The 22,564-nt window shown below is 42.4% G+C and overlaps 1 protein-coding gene across 2 annotated transcripts; it reads right to left on the reverse strand.

Moving 5' to 3' along the window:
- Nucleotides 1-63: 63 nt before the first annotated feature.
- On the reverse strand, nt 64-22,486 carry strn (striatin, calmodulin binding protein). Of its 2 annotated transcripts, XM_053874649.1 has the most exons (17): nt 22,148-22,486; nt 12,071-12,174; nt 11,071-11,144; nt 8,749-8,827; nt 7,536-7,706; nt 6,720-6,855; nt 6,480-6,642; nt 5,811-5,921; nt 4,020-4,163; nt 3,782-3,918; nt 3,240-3,415; nt 3,039-3,086; nt 2,835-2,956; nt 2,597-2,764; nt 2,379-2,519; nt 1,599-1,787; nt 64-1,520 (listed from the first exon to the last, which is right to left on the reverse strand). In XM_053874649.1, the coding sequence occupies exons 1-17, from the start codon at nt 22,358-22,360 to the stop codon at nt 1,351-1,353; spliced, it is 2,346 nt and encodes a 781-aa protein (XP_053730624.1). In that variant the 5' UTR covers nt 22,361-22,486; the 3' UTR covers nt 64-1,350. The 2 variants fall into 2 exon arrangements, with proteins under 2 accessions (XP_053730624.1, XP_053730625.1); XM_053874650.1 differs by lacking the exon at nt 5,811-5,921.
- Nucleotides 22,487-22,564: the final 78 nt, after the last annotated feature.

Here is a 22,564-nt window from a genome sequence, read left to right on the forward strand (position 1 = left end):
AGTGTTCTGTGGCGAACAAATACGATCTGAAAAAAAGACAGAAACAGCAGGGCAGCCGGTGACTTGAGTTTACAGCAGATTTTATTTTGAACATACTTCGATATACAAACCAGTGACTGAGAAAATGGCTCATCCGATGCTGCGCTCCAACACCTGGATCCAAACATTATTCCCTCCTCGCTTACTTGAAAGTCGCAGGTTCTTCCTCGTCCTCCAGTGTCGGATGGTGAACGTCTCGATTAGAACTGTGCTAATTTCCAGCTAGAGAGCGGACTACTGTAAATACCTGGACATGATATACATCACAGTGGAGTCTAGCATGTCCACACAGTTGGGAAAACTACGTACAACACAAGCCATTCAATTCAAACAACAGCAAACTGGCCAAAATCAAGAGGTTCCTAAAAACCAGACATCTCTAACCAGGTTTTAATGCTAACCAAAATGGTTTACTTTGGAAACAGATGTTGTAATCTTACTGCTCAAGTGTACAGGTACTTGAATCTAACAGACAAATATTTACTGGTCTGTTCATCTACTGGTTTCGCCTCAAACGCACAAGATTGATTCCCCGACCACATGTATCAAAAACTGAGCACTCAAACTCACTCTGCACAGTAAATTTAAGACTGAATATATTTATATATTTATATATATTTCATATATTTTGTTTATTATTATTATTATAAGCATTTTTAATTTTACATCCAATGTTAAAATGTGACAACCAGATCGATTTCTTCTGCCGTCCCCCCCCCACTCCCCAACATTAGCTTGTTAAAATAACTTTTCAAGGCCTTTTTACAGCAAAGGCACATTTGTCGACGAGTGTTTAAAAAGGAAAAGCAAAGGCAGGCCAGCAACTAGAGTCCACGTGGGAACAGAAGAAGAAGTGAGCCTCCAGTGTCCCACTAAACAAAAAAAAAAAACAACGAAATAGGTCTGGACCCCATTTGTGTGAGAGGGAGGTGTGGGATCCAGAGCGGGGTCTGAGGTGAAGTGTGAGGTCACAGGGGCAGAAGACCGGCTTTAAAACCTCACCATATCACGACACACTGACACTTGTCCTGAGCCTCCGGGTCTGAGGAGTCGGTGTGTGGGTGCACTGCGAGCGTCACACCCAGGCCTGCCTGGATGGTCGATGAGGGGCGGGAGTCTCCTTCTGACTAGCCTCCCTGAAGAGCCTTGTCAGGCTACAGTGTCTGCATTGCCAACAGCGAAGTGATCGGGCTGAGTGAGGAGGGATCAGACCCCTGCCTGAAGGCCTTCCCCCTCCATTGTCACTATTGGTCCCTGATCCAGGGAGGCGGCGTCAGAGAGGGAGGGACCGCAGGGAGACAAAGCGCTGCGTCATACGAACACCTTGGCGAGCGCGTCTGCTCCGGCGCTGGCGATGTAGCATTTCGAGGGGTGAAACGCCACGTCGTGGATCGACTCCTCAAACTTCTTCCTGTGAGCTGTGAATTCCTGGATACACGTTTTACTCTCCATGTTCCACAGACGGATGGAGCAGTCGTGACCTGCAGATGCGGAGGGAAGGATTACTCTGGTGATAAACGTCACGTCAAAGGCTGTGCTCGACAGGCCAAGACACTTACTGCCCGACATGAGATAGAGTCCGTTGGGGTCCACCGCTAAGCTGGTGACGGCATCCAGGTGGGCGACCATGGAGTGGATGAGCTTCCCACTGTTGTTGTCGTAGAATTTGATGAGGCGGTCCTCTTGAGCCGTGATGGTGATGGGCAGTGTCGGGTGGCTGAGGACCTTGTTAATCTGGCACGGAGTACCTGGAGGGTACATCACAATAAAGATGACGGAGGAACATGCCAACCAAATAAACAATGAAACCCAAACTATAAAATATATAAATATAAAATAACTATGTTTCAAACCACAGTCAGTACAAAAGGGGGCATTTTAGCATTGACGTTTGTTTGACACCAGACTGTGGAAAAGCTCCTGAGTCACTTGTTTGTCGGCGTCTTTAATGTCTTTAATTTCACAGCTCACAGCCTCTCCTTAACTGACTCACTATTACAGGGTGGCAGAAGATTCACGTGGACTTCTCTATTGGCTACCCTGATTCCTAACAGTCCGGAGATTAGCATTGCATCTTCAAAAACAGGAACCTCCCTGACAAGGTGAACCCCGTTTGCTTATCGTCACTTTCAAATGATCCTAATCTCTCTAGATATTAGCTCGGACAAGGAGAGCAACACATAAACTAACACCATGTGACTCACTATCCAGCTGATACAGAAGTTGTAAAATGACGTCCTTAAATGCTCCTCAGAACGCAATGTACTTGGTTGAAGCCTTGAGGAGGTTCGGAAGAAGAGATAAACTTCTCTTTCTTCTGAAGAGCTAAGCCAGCATACCTGCATCTACATTGGACTCCAGGTTGAGGACCAGTTGACGGGTCTCCATGTTGAAGAGTCCGATCTCGCCGCTCGTGAAGGATGTGACCAGGTGAGCTGGCTCACTGCACACCAGGTCCACAGACGAGGGAACTCCCAGCTCTGAAGCAGACACCAAAACACTTTGTCTAACCCAAGGTAAAGAGAGTAAGAAAAAGAAAAATGAGTGAGATGATTACTTTTGTTCTCGTTGAAGACGGCGAGGGCAGGAGAAGTGCTGTTGGCGTCCCACAACCTCACGGTTCCATCAGCAGAGCAGGACAGGAGGCGCTGGTGAGCACTGCTGTACACTAAACCCCAGACCGAGTCTGTGTGTCCGGACAACTCGCCACGCAGCACAGACGGTTCTGAGGAATAACGTCAAGTCAATCCCCGTTGGATTTTGATGGCACTGCCAAAGCCACACGACAAGGTTACCATAAGAGTCGTAGGGGTCGATGTTTGGATTTGGGGTGTTCCAACACTGGATAGTGCCATCAACGCCTCCACTGAAACACTGCTCCCCTGTGCTGCTCATAACGACGCTCAATACCGCCCCCCTGTGGGAAAACGTCACTCAGAACAACTTGTTTTTCCATATTAAATTAAATTCAGATTAGACTGCTATTATTCAAGATTTACCTGTGAGCCCTGAACGTGTAGATGGGCTCAACATCAAAAGACGTGCTCCTGCGAACATGAGAGTGGGAAAGGCGGTATCAACAATGAGAAGGGGTAAACAAAGAAAGCTCATTTTCAAAAGAATGTGGCGTCATTCCGGACTTCATTTAAAGCCATTTTACTCTGTGTGTGTCAGGAGAAAGTCAGGAGGTTTGCGCTTACTTTTTAGCAGGGGTAGTCTTTTGAAGGTTCCACATCTTCAGTGTGTGATCTTCAGAGGCAGTGACTAGGACCGGCTCTACCGGGTGAAAGGTGAGGGCACGGATCCCATCGAAATGGCTGCGCAAAGTGAATTTGGGATTCCAGGTTTTCCTCATGGCGTCCTTGTTGTTGCCGATCTGTGGAGAGGACATCCGATCAGAACTTAACTATCGATACGAAGAACAGGTTTATTAAAGTCAAGCAGCTATATGTGAACTGAAGCTGAAATTTCGTGGTGTGCAGCAACATATATTTGTTCTATAATTATAAACTAGAAACCTGCAGGAGGAGAGCAGGGAGGAATTTCTCCTTCATGTGTAAGGGCGACACGACAGTGTCACAAGGACGGTCAGTCCAGACTCACAATGTAAAATGACGAGGGACTAAGTTGAGAAAGGTACTGCAAGTCTGTATTTGACTCAGAAATGACGACATGCTGCAGTGATGTTGAGTGATGCAAAACCAGCCTCCAGGTTTTCGGAATATATTCCCTTCCTACTCACATCGTACGTAAGACTGTCGGCCTCATTGGCAACGGTGAGCCCAGCCAGTTCTCCCAGGCCCAGCTCGCTCTTCCAGGACTCGTCTGAGCCCATAATAAAGGACTTCCCTGATGTGGGAGGGAAAGTCAGCGCCTCCACTGAATAAAAATAGAAACAGACCATCAGAGATGCACCGGCGTAGAAGACGCTAATGCGCAGGATAGAGTTGTATTTTAAGGGCACGGTAAACCTCGTGTACCTTCATCAGTGCGGCTCCCGTCGTGCTCGTTGAAGCGCACCACGTTGGGTCGTGACTGCTGCGTGGATGGGGGCTGCATGTGGGGCACGTCCTCGGCGTCTCGGAGGTTCGCCAGCATGTCCTGCAGCTTGGATCTGTTGGGCCCTGTGAGCAGTTTGCGGAGCATAATTACCACCAGCGGATTATATGAATCAACACAATGTAACTCCAGGAATTAACAAGCAGAGACTGAAGGTGTGAAGAGCCTGGAAATGAAATGAAAGTAGCACTGAAATAAAGGAAAGCAAGAGTCAAAATGAAAGTGCAGCAGAAGGCTCCTCTTTAATCAAACTGAAGGAAAGAAACCAAGGTTGTGGCACTTTTCTGAACCCTTAAGCTTTGAGTTTCATGTGAGAGTCCAACTGATGGCTGATAAACAGGTGAGCTGGGAATTAGCATCTTCAGATCTGTTTTTCTTTCGCGAGATGGATTCACAGCGGTGACACAGCTCCTATTAAGTGTGAAGAACAAATTGGCGTTGAGACGAGCGGCGGTGTGAACGTCAAGTGCGAGTTTGACGGACGGTGGGAATGAAGGAAGGGAAAAATCTGAAGGCTATTTTAAAATTAACTAGTTACTTGCCTCACAGATTTGATCAAAAGAAATGGAATACTACTGATAATAATGTGTGAATTCAGACACAATTGTTTGGATATGGTGATGTCGGTGTCATTGCATCTAAACAGAGTGAAAGAACTGTGACAGTGTGTCAAGAAGTGTCGAGGTTAAATCCGAGGTCAAAACAGCGACCATGTCATACAGAGACCAAGTCCAAGACAGAGACCAAAATGAATACAGAGGCATAAATCTATTAAACAAATAAACACACATACCTATTTCTTACTGCAAAAGAAACGATGCAATTGTCCCTAAATAATTCAAGAACCGAAATGCTTTTATCAAAACAAGCTATTCATCTGTGTTGTATTCAGTTTGGTCTCAGTCTTGGTCTCGCTCCTCATTGATCTAGGTTTCAACACACAATACAGTTGTGTGGTGTCCATAAATGACGTTTCCTGCTGTGGATGCTCATTACCGCAAACAGGAAATTTCGTGGTGTTTTCTATAGATAAGAAGATGTGCAGCAACATACATTTGTTGTCCACTCAAACAGTCATTGCAAATGTAAAAGGAGACTTGGTTAGACATTAAAGTTAGTGTGAGTCAGGTCTGGCATCGAGAATATTTCAGATTTATTTGCCTGTGTAATACACTTTAGGGATAAAGAACAAACAAATCTGGATTTTGAAAAGACAAATTTGTATGCATTCATTGACAGTATTACTAATCCCACGCCATCACCACAATGAATATCACTTTAGAGAGATGACCCAAGTAATGTATAACAGAATTCAGTTAAATCGACACCAGAGAGAGTTTGAACCCATTTTGCATCCTGCGACCATAACATAACTAGTGAACCGTTTCTTGATGACATGGAGCAAACCATGGGCTAGTTAGGGAAGAACATGGAGACAAAGTTCCATCCAGATGGAGCAGACACACAGAACATATGAAATGCTGTGACTCAAATGTGTAGACGAGATGACGTTCACAACATTCAAGTGCGAAAACAAATGCAAAAGATGCTTTCATGGGAGAACCAGAGAAGACTAAGAAAACAAGATGGAATGACAGACAAGCAAGTAGAGGACTAAAGACTTTCAGGCGTATTTGGCTGAACTGAAGAAAGTCAGGCTCTAAAGAGACAGGAGAAGGAGCAAGTAGGCAGCAGCGCCTGACGGGACTTACTCTTCACCCCTTTTTTCCCCTTGCGTTCCTTTTTGTACTGCTCCTTGAGTTTGATTATCATGCCCGGGTCCACGTCCCAGGCCTCAGATATGGGATCTTGATCGTCCTTCTCTACACAGGGGGACAAAACCAAACCAATGCTGTTGAGGAACTAACCAGACACATGGCCCTGGTGACCTGGTGGGGCGGCTGCAGTACTGAGCCCGTCAGTTTCAAACTCTCTCGCAATTTTCTCTCAGTTGAACAACAAGTGTGTGAAAGAGGCCAAAGTAATGCTTCTGCAACAATCCCAGTTGCTATTAGTCAGTTTGCAGGTAGCAACTAGTCTACTACTTTCACTATATGATGAAACTGTCTGGCGTATTTAAGAGAAGGCACTTTCATCATAAAAATTATCCGCTGGGCACCGTAATCATTAACTGTACCGAAGGTCAAGTACTCTTAAAGTAAATTGAGTAATCTCATTCTTCCTTCAGAGAAATCGGGTCAAATGACAAGGGAGTGTGAGAGACATGAGGACACACAGTGGGGCAGACACTATGGGGTTAACACGGAAACTTCAAACATGATTAATGATCACAACATGACATGACATGACAACATTTCCATGAAGCTCTCCTTTTCTCTTGGTCTCCATTTTTCTTCCAGAAGTGGCTTTCTCAAACTTACCCCAGTCAGTACCGTCCCCGGTGCCTCTGGACTCCGGTGAGATGTCCATCTCATCAGGGCTGGACAGGAAATCAAAGCCCTTCAGAGCCTCCTCTGTGTCAGGGTCCTCACTTGTGTCCATGCTGGCGGGTGGCGTTGATGATGACGGCTTCTTCCTCATAATCTGGGACCAATACAGAGAATAAGTGGGCCTTCACATGGTACAAACAGAAGTTAGTTAATACACTGCTTTTGACGTACTGTTCTGGACTCCACGATGGTCCTGTCCTTCCCCTCACTGTCGTCTTCCTCATCTTCATCACTGAACTCGGCGGCTGCATTTTCAATAAATTTGAAGGCCTCCAGCACTGCGCTTGTGTCTGACAGCTCAGCTTTTCTGCAGAGAGCATTGGCTTCATCACAATATCATCAAAGACTCATCGCAGTCTTACTGTGCATTTTAAAATATTTTACATTACATAACTTTGCAAATACAATGGCCTGGAATAAAAAAAAAACAGAAATCCCCACTACCTAGCCTCAAACCATTAGCATCAGCCTGAAATGTGGCATGTTGGAGTGTCAGTCCTGAGCATTCGCATGAGGCCACTTTCATGACACAGTCCTCACCTTGTTCGACCAATGTCTATCCAACATACTCTGGGCGATGAAGAACCATCAGATATGTAGAACATCTCAACAAAGGCAGTCCAACAGACACACAATATGTTTGCAGTTTTGATTCAACTGTGACTACTTTTCAATGGGCAAAATGACAAAAGGTGATCAGCAATCAACTTGACATTTACAAATGCCAATATCTATCACTTCTATTGCAAACAGATTTCAGCTTAGAGGAGGTGGAAAAGGTCACTTCTATCATCAACCTTAATTTGCACTCCAGCGCAATATGACTTTTTTTTTAAACCGAACTGAGCCAGGATTCATACAATTAAGTGATTGCAGCTTCACTTTCTAGACTAGGTGTCAAGTTCCCACACACTTGGCGTCCTGTGGCTAGATTCAATGCATGAAAGGTCGACCATCTTCACACCATCATGCGTGTACGCCACTCACCCTCTGGTGCCGATGCCCTTCGATGAAGTGTCGGTCCCATTAACCAGAGGCTCAGTACTCGTTCTGTCACCTCCTCTTCCACTCCCATCCCCTGCTAGTCCAAGCAGTGCTCGCACCCTCTGAGACTTGACATCCAAGATGGTGTCTGTGTAGCCCACTTCTTGCAGATACCTAAGACACAAATTGACCATGTAAACAGCATCGACATCATCAGATGTGAATCGGCAAATGATACATATAGCCATGATGAAAGAAATGGAAAAGATCAGAGATCAGAATCTGCAACGCGGTGATCTACTCAAATCCATATAGGGAGGCTAAAGACATTGGAATGACTAGACTGGAACAGCAGTGCATCTTAGCGCATTATTGATTTGTCCCATGACACAGACTGGTGAATAAATTGGCTGTGTCCTCGGTCGGCATGTAGGAGCAGATGATGTGTGAGGCTGCATGATGGCGACTGTGGTGAAGGCTCAGAATCCTCTAAGTTGCTTACATTGACTGACATGTGAGAATACCTTATTTGAAGCATATGGGAAAACAAAATGTACAAAATTAAATTGGTAATAACCAAGGATGCCCATGTGAGGGAGCTGCTCTCCACAATACACATGCAAGACAAGGTTAAAACTCCAACATTGACCAACAAGCAAACAAGGAGAAATTCTCATTAAAATGATGACTTGCATTCTTCAGAAAGCTTTTTGGGAGTAATCTGCCACTTTCTCAGGCCATCTATGGATACAACCTCACCAACATCTACGAGAAAGCTTCATTGATGTTCATAGTGCAGCGCTGAATCTCACTAAAATTCATGTTTAACACAGCATTTAGTGAGACTAGGGTCACAGTGAAGTCTGTCCAAAAAATATCTAGAAAAAGGGCTTTCCGGCCTTGGCTTGTCATTTTTGGTGTCAGCTTTGAATTTTGGGAGATTTCTAAAGAAGGATCAGTGATGCGAGAACAAGATGGGATGTCAGCTGAAGTGTGAAAAATTTAATCGTGAAACAGTGTAATGCAACACCGTGGCGGTGAGAGTAAATGTAGCAAAGGAAATGTACATTTTTACAGCAGTACACCATTGTCTAATCAAAGAAATGTAAGAAAGGAAAAAAGCACGAGTTCCAGGTTAAGTCAAATGAATAAAAGATACACTAAATACGCAGACACATGCAGCCAGAGGCTTCTGAACACGGTCTCAAACACTCACTGTCTGAGGAGCTGTCGGCCTTGTTTCCAGGACAGCTGATTATTGAGCGACCCTGAAGTTTCGTTCTCGTTCGTCTCATCTGGAGAAGAGAAGAACACAAATCAGGGCACACAGAACATTAATTCTACTCTGTAAACATGACCAGGACATTCCAGCAACTACACACTTGGCAACCCACTAACCTTTATATCGGATCACATGACTGTTGCCAACTTCTTTACGGACTATAAATTAGTCACTAGCAATGCAAATGATTAACATCTTTATTTATCAGGCACACTTTAATGACAGAACCTGTATGAACATTTTCTTTAAAATCAAGCTTTCTTTCAACTGACTTGAAAGGGCAATAGCATGCAATGCATATGTTCAGACTAGTTGTTCGTCTGTGTTTCATTGAAAATGTAACAACTTCCATGGCAACTGCGTCAGAGTATGTTTGTGCCCGCACCATCCAGAACAACACTCCCTTTATAGCCATCTCAAGTGATGCAATGTAAGCAAGAATGCCATGCTTTCCACAGATTTGACATCGATTCCTTGTTTAGAGTCAAATGGGAAATTTTGTATACAGCAGTGGCGTGTTAATGAGATTGAGAACGGTACAGGGGTGTGTGTAAGTGCCAGTGTGTTGACTGGTCCCTGTCAAAGAGATACGGGATGCCTCCAGAAGTGGGTCATGCCTAATTCAGGAAGGTGAACAGTGGCAGGTGCTTCACCATATGAGCCACACCACCCACTTCTGGCTCTTCGCACACCTCACACGTCTCTCTCAAACACTCATTAATTAACACTTCAAGGGTTGGATGCACTCATGAATAGAGAAGAGGAGGGGAAATATCACAAACTGACTTAGCAGCAGCCGAGGACTTGAACCTGAGAGGCCCAATTAAAAACCATTGAAATGACAAGCACAGCAGCCACTTCACATCAGTGTAGTCTCTCATGGCACTTTTCAGTACACTTCTGAGTGTACTTGCCATCGTATCTGAACCAGAGGGGGGATGTTCATCAAGACACTAGTGACAATTGCTAATGTTTGCATCAGGATCTAAGATTTAAGTTGGGGAGATTCAGGCGTCCAACCTGCCTTTTTGGGATTATTGGATATATCCTAATTGAAAGAAGCAAAAGGATCAGTACTTGACCACCCAGCAGAGATTTAATCTCGATTGGCCTGGGAACATTTGCTATGCCCCTAAGAGAAGCTTTCTAAGGATCGAGAAGCTGAAGCCTCTTTATTATGGCTGTTGCCTTCGCAACCTGATCTCGGATAAGCAGGACACAATACATGGACGGATGGAGTCTTAAAGAGCTGCACTCTACCGGACATTTAATGTGAAAAGAAAAAAGCCGTAATCTCCTACAGCACCGACCACTGCAGTGTGTTACGGGCCGACCCATAAATAATGTACATAATGAAATCAAGTCACAGGGTCACATGCCGGGCTCCAGAGCGCCACTATTTTGGTCGCATATGTGACCAAATGCAATGTGAAATCTTCAATCCAGCAATGAAAAAGAACCATTTCAGGTGAGAGAATTGTGAAAATATTTTAATCACATTAGACAAAGTATATATTGGATAATAATTTTACATTAATTAACATGACTAAAGGATAATTTATTTATACTATTGTCTGAGCATGGCTGGTAACGTTAAGGTTACTCGTGACTGGAGCAACAACCGACCAAATCGAGACGATCCATTTCTTTACATCGTGTTATTGCTTAAAATCATTCAGAAGTGGTAAAACGTAGATTTAATAGCATTAAAGCTGATTCGGAGGAAAATTTGGGTGCACCTTAATTTAAAAACATGAGTTGTGTAAAACTAGGAAAGCACTCGGAGAGCGCAAACCTCTGCCAAGTGGCTTCAGTCCACCCCAAACACAATCTATCAATGACAAAGAATCTTTATGAATCCAATGCCAACCTGGAACAAATGCCAAAAAAGTTCAATAACCCTTAACAAATTCCTGGATCCAAAGTGTGATTTGGATCACTCACAAAATGAAATCATTTGTTCCTTGCCCAAGATCACATTTCCTGGAAATGTAATTCAAATCCAACAATAACTTTTAGTTTAAGTTATTTTGTACACAGACAAATCAAAGCCGTAGGTAATTATAGACGGTGAGTTTAACCCTAACCCCTAACGTGTTAAAAAAAAAAAAGACACTAACCAGGCAAACGTGACAGAACAGGAATGCAGATACTGCTGATGAAACACTGCTGTCTCACTAGGTATGCGATTGCAACAATTGTGAGTGATTTAAAGGTAAGTTGAGGTGTTGTGTACATGCTAGTGAGTAGACTTACCAGAGTCGTAGCTCGGAGGTTTCATGTCACCTTGGTTTAATTCTGTCCCATATTTTAACTTGTGGTACTTTGCCCTGGAGAATAGAGCAGTGCAAGAAAAACATGTTACTACCTATAATATAAAAGACCAGCCAACATTATCATCTTCCTCATAGGTACACTTATGGGATATGAGAGCTGCATCAGGCAGTGGATGCAGCCATTCACTGTGGCACACATCCAAACACTGGAGAGATCAGGTCAGGTCAAGTCAAGGAGATCTTTTACACAGTGAAATTCCCACACAGGAAGCACCACTCTGGAAATCTAATTCAGTTCAAACTGAGCACATGCTACACTCACAGATCCGTTTTGGGTATTGCTTTCAAATACGCTGGAGAGACGTGACCCGTTGCCCAGCAACCACTTAAAGAGGTAGTTTCTAAGATGTGCTACTCCAGCAGCGCTGTGAGGATCTCATGAAGGCAAAGTAAGCAAATACTCTTGACAAACAGCCACTGGAGAGTCATTCTCACACTCACAGATTGTGTTCATCACATGACAGTGACAGAAACGCACTTCAGTGCTGGATGCGTACTCAAAAGCATTCTGGTTACCATCAACCATCACTATCACCATATCCATAAAGTGGCACAGATGTTAATGTGCTCAGAGATCAGTTTAGATACCTGCTGTTATGATTTGAATCAGGCTTCAGTTATAATACATATTGGTTTTAGTTAATATTATTTGTTTTTTTTCCTTTTCTCTGATTGTTAAACAGAACACCACATTTTTTAAATTGGTCGTGCTGACAGAACTGTACAATAATGATTTATTAATCAGGACCTTAATTCCATAAATGGGGCTAAAATGATGTGCTGCAGGAGTCTCTGACACAGCTACAATGTTTTTTGTCTGTGGTCTATTTTCAGGATGAAACAAAGCAATGATTCCAGGCAGTTGCTGGAGACCAGCAGAGGTATTTTTATGTGTGGTGGGTGGGCTGTAAGTCTCTTACCTCTCTTGCTTCAATGCATACTCCAGCATTTTGATCCTCCTCACAAGATCTTTCTTCAAATTCTCCTGGCCTTTCCTCTCCCCCTGCAGAAAGGCAATCTGGGCCTGAAACAGACAAATAAAATGAAATTGTCAGCACCGACGGTCAGTTTGAGTTGACCAAAATAGCTTTCTGGTTTCCAGGCATTCTCATGTCAGACTTGAAAGACCACCTCCACGTGGCTATATCTAGGCGAATCTTTTGTTGAAACTGAATAGATACAACGTCAAATCCGTGTGCAATATGACGGTAACAAATATGTACCATTCTATTTTAATCTAACCTACTCACCCTCCTACACATCACTGCTCCCCCTCCCTCCTTTAAAACACTTTCCCACTTCACATCGCTGTCGCCTTTCAGTGACAGGCAGCAGCTGTTGACACACACAGTCTGAGTCAGCATTATAAAGCGCTAAATCAACGGGGGTGGCCACATGCGTGCGCCCACTCACTCAGGCCTCAGAGCACATACTGGCAGACACGTGAAATGCACTGCAAATGTATGTTTAGTGCAGATTTGTAGCCGGTGAAAGTTCCTTACAGAATACTAAACACCAAATAGAAGACGAACAAATCATGAAGAATCATAACTTTGCCCCCAACTTTAACATCTGTTGACACATTTAAATGGTTGAAATACTGTAGTATAACACACGATTAGTGCAGTAGATAAAGAATAAATAGGCAGTTCAATAAAACTGTTACAGCAATCCTCGGAAAGAGTCCCCAAGGATTGTTCCAGTCATTTAACTCAATTTTGGGTTAAATGCCACACACATTTTTGACATACCACATGGCGTGTCACTTGCATTTAATAGTGTAAATAGTATATCAGATGAAACAATTACAGGTACATGAGCGGCATGTGTATTTCCAAACCAATATCTGTGGTAATTTTCTTCACATTAGCTGATCGCAGTCGCACAACTTCAACAGAGCAAATTACATTTTAGGGTTCAATTCTTCAGTACATCAAGTTGAATGGGGCCATGCTGTATTTTATATTGAATTGTACACGGACAACAAGACAGGAATAAACAAGAAAATATTAATCATAGCATGAAATCCCCAAAAAACATCTCAGAGTGAATTACAAATTAATTTGGCTCTATGTGTCTCCATCCACCGAGAGAACGGTGTGAGTTTGAGTGGGCAGGATCACAGTTTCACACAGTAACGCCGCTGCTGCAACAATGAGTCATGACAGCACTTCAATCTGACTCGTGTTAAAAACAGATTTTCCATTCTACGGTTTTGCTGCAGAGGAATTCAACCTGCAGAGTCTAATATCCAGACAGTGCCACAAAACAAGCTCAACATTGAAACACTCTCTGTCCATTAGCAGGCTGAGTGGTTTAACTTATTAAGCCAACCTGAGTTAAACCAATTTAGGGGAGCGGTTAGTATGAGTGATCCTCAAAAAAGCTGCAGTAACATAAGCCAGTAAAACCTTCATAAACCATGATTTGTTAGATATGACAAACCAGCAATCACTAATACAAAACTAAGTTGATGTTTGACAATATAATCATCAGTTTGCTGTAATAATTCCTAGGGGTTCAACCCACTCTCATTAAGACGCTCCAAAGCTAGCTGGTTCTAGGCTTGCAACATGACCTTCTCCCAGCAGGATGTGCATGAATAACTAAGGAAAGACACCAGGTTACATCCTGACAAGACAGTCAAACAACAAGAACTGACTTCTTGTGGCAGGAAAAAGCTGCGGGTCTACTTAAACACTGAATTGGATGACGGAAGCTCGTACCCTGAGCAACAGGTCTGTGTGAGTAGGTTGGACTGAATGCCATCAGCTTAACATTGAGTATCTTATAAGAAAATACCTTCCCACATTACCTTTCAGCTCTTAATCTGCCATGCTTTCATTAACAACCCAAATGCTCCATTGACACAAAAGCACACTTTGTGGGCACCTGATATCTTGCCACGTATGTAACGCCAAACCTTGATATGTGTGTATTTGAACAGTCATAAGCATCATCATTTATATTGAACAATGATAGATCAGAATTGAGAGTGGCTCTCTTGGTGGAAACCAACTAGTACGTTCACAAATAAGACCAGAGAGGCAAACCCTTCATAGTACAAGCCTGTTACAAAACATAACTATATCAACAAAGAAAGTCAAAGGGAAAGAAGTCATATGCAGATGGACTTCACAGATGATACTGATGCTGTGAAAAATAGGCCAATAGGAAAGTATAGCGTAGGAGAATTTATTCATTCAAACAGGGTCAGACTGTGAGGCTCCCAAAATAACATAAAGTGGCTCCAGTCCAGCCCTCAATCTGGATGGCTAGAAACATGAAAACTGTGTGACCAGCAATTGCATGAATTCTCCGTTAGGGTTAAGTAGCCATACACAGAGACGTGTCCAAACTGACAACTTGAAATCACATGCCGCAGATTAAAGAATGAGAAATTGAAACACATTCACTGTATTTATTTGTAAATGCACTATTCACAAAAAAAAACTAAATTTACAGACAAAGAATAAGTCTAGCGGCAATTTGACAAACAACAGATGCAATCAATGCTCATAAATATCTACAAAATGCTTGACATTTTTGTAATTAATCACTCTACAAGCAACCCTGGAGGACGACCACTCACACCTCCTGACTCACTAAGACGCAAGATCCCAGATCTTCCTCGCTAAAGGAAAAGGCCCACATTCAACATGCAGAGACATGATCCTGTTTCCTGTTAACAACGACCTTCCAGTTTGTGAACTTGCTTGATTTTATTCAGCAGAAACTATGAGAAAACCTGCATCACTTCATATTAAGAAGTAAACCTATCCACTTAGCACTGAGAGTCACAGACAGATGAATCATATAAAACAAATATCTGTAAAAAGTAGGGAAGTTGATCATTTGTCAAGTATTCCGCGCTGGTCTGATAGGTTCAAGGGTAGGTGAAGTGGAACATGTAAGCATTCATAAAAGTGCCTTGCAATGAACCCGAACATGAACTCGTTTTAATCGTCAGCGAGCATTTACTTTCAGGCCGCGCCGCCACCGCCCACCACCATGGACCCTTGGCCCACTTCAGTGCCAAGCGATAGAGAAGAGTGGTGCTCTGTGAATCTCTGGCTCCACATCTCTCCTCCATCAAACATTAACCTTGGGAGGAATGCAGTGAGTCAACTTGGGCAATAAAGACACACAGGAAGCGTTTAATTCCAGGCCTCACACTGGCTGCATTATTGGGCTGCAGGATAAGGACTTAGTGTGTCTGAGTGAGGGACGGGTAGAAACGAGGGCACAGCTTTAATAAGACAGAAAAAGGATGTGGACTGGAGTCTGCAAACGCGAAACACTCCAGAGTCAAGGTGAAAACTTATTCACAAAAAAGATAAATAATATTATAAATTAGTCAATAATTATTAAGCAGTTAATATTAATATTCCAAACATTTTCTCATGGACAGATTGATTAAAAATTACTGTCGAAATAATGACTGGCAAGCTAATGAAGTGGGACACCATGAACAGGTCACACGTAGACCAACATCCACCAACACATTTTTCACCTCCAGGCACTTACGAGTCACAATAAGTGTATACGTTGTCAACAGTCACTGTGAGCTGGGAGGAAACCAGAGTGGCTGGAGGAATTCAATGCCAGTACAAAGAGAACCACGATGCCACCGCGCAGGCCACTAGGTTGATCCATATCAAGCAAACCACACTGAATATTTAGCATTATGATTTCATACAACTCTGACAACACTGGTTGGTGGCTTTCCTAACAGCATAGCAACACAGGAATATCGAGGAAGAGCTGGGGCTGATCTGTGGAAATAATATATTTAAATAGATGCATTTACAAATCAACAGAGTAGCTTTTTAAACCGTAAAAGATCAAGTGAGAGGAACAAGTACAGCAGCAATAGATTTATTTTCTGAGACACTGCTCTGTAATTTTGTGTAGAAATATTTTGCCTGATGTTTAATAGTCACAGACATGTTTTCTTCCAGACTTGTTTTCTCTCAACAGTTGGGACATGCAACAACACAATGAGGGCATTTAATCATGACAGAATGAAGTCAGAGGGAGAATGCAGCACAGCAAGACTAAGCTCGCTCCATTTGTAAAAGAGACGCAGCGGACGCTCGCACAGCCTCGGGGCTGACACACAAAAAAATGGTCACACATCAGGACTGTAGGAGGGGAGGGGGCGGGGGTGTAAATCCGATATTTACAATGCAAATACCCATTCTTTCAATGTCCTGCAGGTTTATTCTCACAGATACACAAGAGCACCTTGGTGACCGAGCTGATAACAAGACACATGCATTCCATGCATGCCTTCACAAAACTGGCAGCCTAGGAGAAAAGAAAACAGCCAACAAAAGGCTGACAGGTGTCGGGCACTAACAACTACTGCCACCTGGATGGTGTGCAAATTCCTGAGGCGATTCCACTTCTTCGTATTGAGCAACCACTCTGAATTGCATCATTATTTCTATCTATGTTGCACTCATTGCAAGGTCCTTAATATTTTTTCCCGAAAATAACCACTGCAAGAAATTGAAAAGAAAGAAAAGAAAAAATGAAATAAACAAGGAACAAATCAAATTATTTGGTAGTAAAACTGAAACGACAGTAAAAATAGTGCAGTGGCAATCACAACATGCCCCAACCCGAAGCTGTCCTTGGGTTGTCTATTTAAACAAAAAGACTACCTTGGTCAGGTCAGAGCTTAAAGAATAATGCTTCTACTGACACGTCAATGTCACTGGAGGTCATCCAAACTGACAATTGGTGAGAGGACACCTTGGACATGACACACAAGACAACACATTCGCACAGCTGGACAAAGAGGAGTCATCAATTCAACCTATAAGCTATCATTTGTAACTTATGAAAGAAACTGAAGCAGAGGTGAGTAATTCCGGGAAGAATGGAACATCAGTTGCCTGGGGAACCGGGAATCTTGCCATTGTAGAGAGGCTGCAGCAGTTACAGCTGCCTGGCCAGACAAAATGACATCAGGTACTCCTTATGTCTGTTTGCACCTCCACTATTTAATTTGAATGCTTTCATTGAGTAAAGTCTTTATAGGTATATAACTTGCTTCATCATGAGACGGCAGAGAACACTCTTTTCAGATTAAAAGTTTACAACCAGATGGCTAGCACTTCCATTTCAACACCAGATGCAAAAATGTTTGTACTGTCACCTACATACAGCCACATTTTGCATCAAAGCATAACAGCAAAATACAGACTACAATATAATCCAACAGATAAACACACTACTGTTTTAATCCACCGCTTAAGAACAGGGGTACGTCATCCACGGAAGCTTAAAGTTTAAGAGAGGAAAAAAAACAACAGGAAAGAAAGAGAAATTCAAATGCACAAGTATTTTGCCGGAAGTATCTTAGAATGTCTGCTTGGTTATCTGTGACCACCTGATCTGTATCTTCAACCACAGAAATCAGAAAAAAAGACTTGGTTGCAAAAACCAACAGCTGAAACAGCTTCTGGTGTCTGTCGTTAAACTCCACAGAGGCACAAGTGAGATGTTTCACCTCAACACGACTCTCATCCTCACTTCACAATTTGCCGTCACCTGGCTGACTTTAATTTGACGGTACAGTGCCAACTTGTGGAAGTTTTGCCATGTCAGTTTTCTTTGCAGCAAGTCATTGTTGCTATGACTCATTCACTTCTTTCTCATTGAAACAGGTGTGGTCTGAGGGCGAAGGTCTATGGAGCAACGTAATGTGGTCATGAAAAGCATGTGCCTTTAGATTTTATCATTTGAGACCACGGTTATTTTTTAATTCTTTTGAGGGTTAGGTTCCACAGTACAAGTTTCATTTTGCCTTATCTGACAAAATACAAAGCAAAGGTCAGACTGCAACATTTTATACTCATGAACTGAGTAAAAAAAGTTATTAACTAGTGTTCCAGGGCTGGACAATATAACAAGCGTTATGGTACTACGGAATAGCTGGAGCTCGTCACTGGACGAAGAAAAGATCAATACCATTGATTAAACTCATTCTATCAACATTACAGGCTTCTGAAGTCACATAAGCGATATAAAGAGATTATCCACAAACCAATCGAAGAGGGTATAATTCAGGAGGCAGCATACGTGAAGTCTGGTTTTAAAAGATTCTTCAACATTATGTAGTTAAGAAAGAGCCAAGTTGGATATATAATTGGAATTGCGATTTCGCATATTCAATACAGTCAATTATTCATCAGAAATATAGTACATTGTTTACTGGTCTAATGTCTAAGAACAATAAATGTGTCATTCTAAATCACAACAATGCAATAATAATAATTAAAAAAATGAAAAACAATGTCTCTTTTTGGCATTGAATGAGTAAATAATCAAAGCTGTGTATTCTTGATACTTATTGCAGAAACAAGCTCGGAAAAATGAAATAACATTTTTAAAAAGTCATACCAAGACTGAGATGGCTTTATGGCAGGTCTACTGATGGTTTTTATCTTTCACTCCATTAATATAGAGAGTCATAAACTAATAAAAGCAGTTAGTAACCACTCCACCAACAAACAGCATGTTATGTCTAGATGCAGGTAACACACTGCAGCAAATTACTTTCTTTGACTCAGAGTTGAAGCTAAAATAAATATAATGTGAGTAGTTGTGGAATTCCAAACTACGGCGTAACCAAATGTAAAAAAATTTCCATTGTGGAAGCAAGTTTTCTTCTTGTAATAGGCCTCCAATTTGAGGTACAGGCTGAGATTCAAAAATAACTACAGTTTGGGGGCAGACAGAGTATGGACTTAGGAATGATGGTGACACCCACTTCTGAATGCTGTGGTATAAGCATGTGAATTTCTGTGCAGAGCTCAGCCCTCAATACTCCTCCATTACAGAGAGAATTGTCACAGCCCAGATTAGTCCAAGTAAAAACAGATCTACCGCTATACACCATATAAGATGAAATATTGTAGTCTTCTGTCATTATCACAAGGGGGTATGATGCTTACACAAGTCACCTTCAACCTTCTACTAGTGTCGAATTATCGCTGCAGTTCTATGCTGGTTGCAAGGAGATACCCCACAGAGCAGGGATTTCCCGAGAACTGGCAGGCTCGAGCACACTTGAACACAACAGAGAGTAACTCGACTCAACAGCAGCAATGTGGCACGATCAGTTCAAACAGGATGGCAGAGGGTTTCATTTCAAATCTTGTAGCAAAGACTTTTCTTGCAAACTCCACCTCTGCTCAGCAACCAGCCTATAAACACACTGCTGTTTTTAATTTCAATTACATCATAACATGATCAGATGTGAACCACAGTTTTGGACAACTGCACAGATGTTACTGTACAACCCAACCATAGAACCCAATCCAACATAAACACAAGTACACCTTGGAGTCAGCTGAAATAAGATTACGACAACATTACAGTGATGGATAAAATGCTGTAACAATATGTTCATCCAATGCATTGATGCATGAAATTTAGTGTAATGCTTAAGGGGAGTACAAATAGACCCGTTGTGAGTGTGCTCTAATATATGCGGCAACAGATGAAAACAACAACAGCATTGAAGCCAAATCTGTTTATAGATTGAGCATAAACTCTGGACATTGGTAAATGTTTTCAAGCTCCCAAGTGTAATCCTACAAGTCTGACAGCATGAAAAGCATCAGCCAAGCTATACATTGAAATGCATCCAGGAGGGAAATTACATTAAATAATTTGAATTAGAATTATATAAATCCGATGAGCAAAACCATAATCATAGAATTGTACATTTAACACAGTAAGACACAATAATCCCTAAGAAAAAAACAGCACCATTACATTGAACAGAATGTAGCTGTTCATTTATGACATGGCACAGCAACCAGAAATGTTGCCACTTTGCAATCCGTTAGATCATCAGGACGGACCAACAATCTCATCATCAGTAACATATAGCCTATAAGGCAGCATGTTGTTGTGCTGCTGAGGAGTGGCCTGCATCCCGACCCAGCAGGCTTGCTGGATCACATTCCTTCTAGCTCTCGTCTTCCTCCCAGACAGCAGAATAAGACACAGCTTCAACTGTCTTGGATGCAATGTCAAAACAAAGCCGAAGAAAATTCCAGGGAATATTGCTCAGGCAGTCAGATTGTTAACATGGACTCAGCTGCTATTGACAGCAACATAAGCTGCAGTAAACAGAATGCGTTAAAAGCACTGCGTTAAAGCATGTGCTCTACATGAATTCAATGAGACAAAATGCAAAATTTACATTTTCACTGTACCAGTATGGAGCAAATGTTGAGTACCAATTTAATGGACACAAAATTGCTCTTTGGAAGAAAGTGAAAGAAGATGATAACCATTTTTGTTTAAGAACATTGTTCATTAATGAAACAGTCATTGCGAACAACTTTTTACGCCACACGTGATTGACTATTTTGAATTCAGTTACATTGTTAAATCAGGTAGATGTCTCTTTGTCAGTTTCATTTTTTGCACATACATTTGATCATGGTAACTGCGTGTCTGGACGTGAAATATCTATTACTACAATATTGAAACAGCCCGGGGGCCTATGAAATTAGAAATGGCAAATTTAACATTTAAGCTACGGCATTATACTTTAAAGAAATAGCATTTTAACAACACTAACTGGAATTTACTCTCATTTGAGACAAGAGGGCAAGTGAGCATGTCACCACAGCAACCTGTGTTTTAAACCGCTCTCCTTTGTCCTGTACTTTTCTACTGTCCAAACGTATACATAGCTTCCAAAACAATCTTGTTCTGAAAAAGTTTTATGTGACCTCTAATTAGGAAAATCTACTTAAAACTCTACTTATGGGAAATTGTACAAATCTAGTTAATAAATACTATATACAAGACTTCAGTCTTTATCCTGCAGTGTGAAACAGTCCTTGTTACACAAAATGCCTAAATTACAGCTGCGAACCAGACGAATCTACCAACTAGTCAGACAGAAGCCGCATAAAACATCATAGCTGCAATAGAAGACAGGAAGCTTCACGCATCTATGTGCCCAAGTCAAAACCTCTTCAGGAAGCAGAGTGACTGCAGTCCTAGTAACCCATGATCATCTGAGATGATTTGCTCGAAGGAGTAAGCAGAGAACATCATCTATAAAGACAATAATCTGGGTCAAATGAAAACAGCATGGTATGAAAGCAATTTTATTCAGAGCAGCTCATGATGTCTTAAAAAGACCCATCAACCAGACTGCTATTGGCAGTCTTCTAGTAATTTGTACTCACCTAATGTGACATTATTTTAAAGTATGAAGGAGGAACAAAGAGGAAAGGCAGACATGGTTCATAACAAAATATAAATGCTATGGTGAAACTAGAAAGACAGAGTTAGAAATAAAGTAATAATAAATCACGGTCAGAAATTCATCTTGTTTCCAGACATTTAACAAATTACTTCCAGATGTTTTATAAATTCAGAAAATGGTTTAAATCTTTTCTTTTACTGCATCTTGATGTGAATCAGTTCGAAGTGTCTGAGCTGATATAGACGGGACAGATAGCTTGGGAGCAAAACCATACACAAAACAGCTTTTTGTCTCACTTGCTGGTTTGTCTCGCAACAGTGGGCACTGCGAGAAGCTTTGGTCAACGTGGTTTGGGGTTCACAATTTAAAATGAAAGTTGACTCAACACATTTTAAATCACCCAAGTACTGCTAACACACAACAGCTTTTGGCGTTAGCCTCCGCTATGCTTCACGGCTGTCTTAAACGGTGTCGTAAACATCAGATTTATCTGTACAATAGGTTCCGTCTGCCAAGCTATTTGTGATTAAAAGGTGTTTCTATGGGCCTGAGTGAGAGATAAGAGGTTGTCGAGCCCCTAGGTCAAGGGGCGATGCGGCGCCTTTAGCTTATAGGCTAATGCTAACAGGCTAGCGTAGTGGAGACAATCAAATAGGAGCTCGAAACGAATTACTGCAACAAAAAGCGTCCGTCAGAAACAAGGCCATCGATACGCGGTGGTGTAGCTGCGAACCGAGGTACTTTTTACCTGTAATTCGGCCCGCTCCACCTCCCATTGTGCTCTTTCTACTTCGAAGCGGGCCCATTCGTGCTGCAGGAAGTGCAAGATCCCCGGGATACTGTACTGCGCCCTGGCCGCCTCCCCGGCGTCGCCATCCGGCAGCGGTCCTTTCCCAGCGCCCGGTAAAACAGAGTTGTTATTATTGTTGAAAAACACTCCGGGCCCCGCCTGTTCGTCCATGGCCGGGCTCGGTGAAAAGTACTGTCCGTTGTATCGCTGGTTTTAGGCGGTCAATTCAAGCGGCTGTGTGAAAATCTACCGACGGCGTTCCGTCCCCTCGAGTCCGGGGAATGAACTCACTTCTGACAGCTAGCTGTCACTGGATGACGTCAGTGAGTCAAGCCCCGCCCACAGCGTACACCCACGATCACCGTGCGTGCTGAA

Source organism: Synchiropus splendidus, chromosome 9 (genome assembly GCF_027744825.2).
Source record: "Synchiropus splendidus isolate RoL2022-P1 chromosome 9, RoL_Sspl_1.0, whole genome shotgun sequence".
NCBI lineage: Eukaryota > Metazoa > Chordata > Actinopteri > Syngnathiformes > Callionymidae > Synchiropus > Synchiropus splendidus.

What these genes read in the sequence shown, in the direction of transcription:
- strn (XM_053874649.1), bottom strand. Translation starts at nt 22,360, where the DNA reads ATGGACGAACAGGCGGGGCCCGGAGTGTTTTTCAACAATAATAACAAC. An exon ending in GGGGAAAAAAGGGGTGAAGA is followed by an intron (nt 4,164 to 5,810) that starts GTAAGTCCCGTC and finishes AACTGCTCACAG; the next exon opens with GGCCCAACAGATCCAAGCTG. An exon ending in GGAGTCCAATGTAGATGCAG is followed by an intron (nt 1,788 to 2,378) that starts GTATGCTGGCTT and finishes TGTACCCTCCAG; the next exon opens with GTACTCCGTGCCAGATTAAC.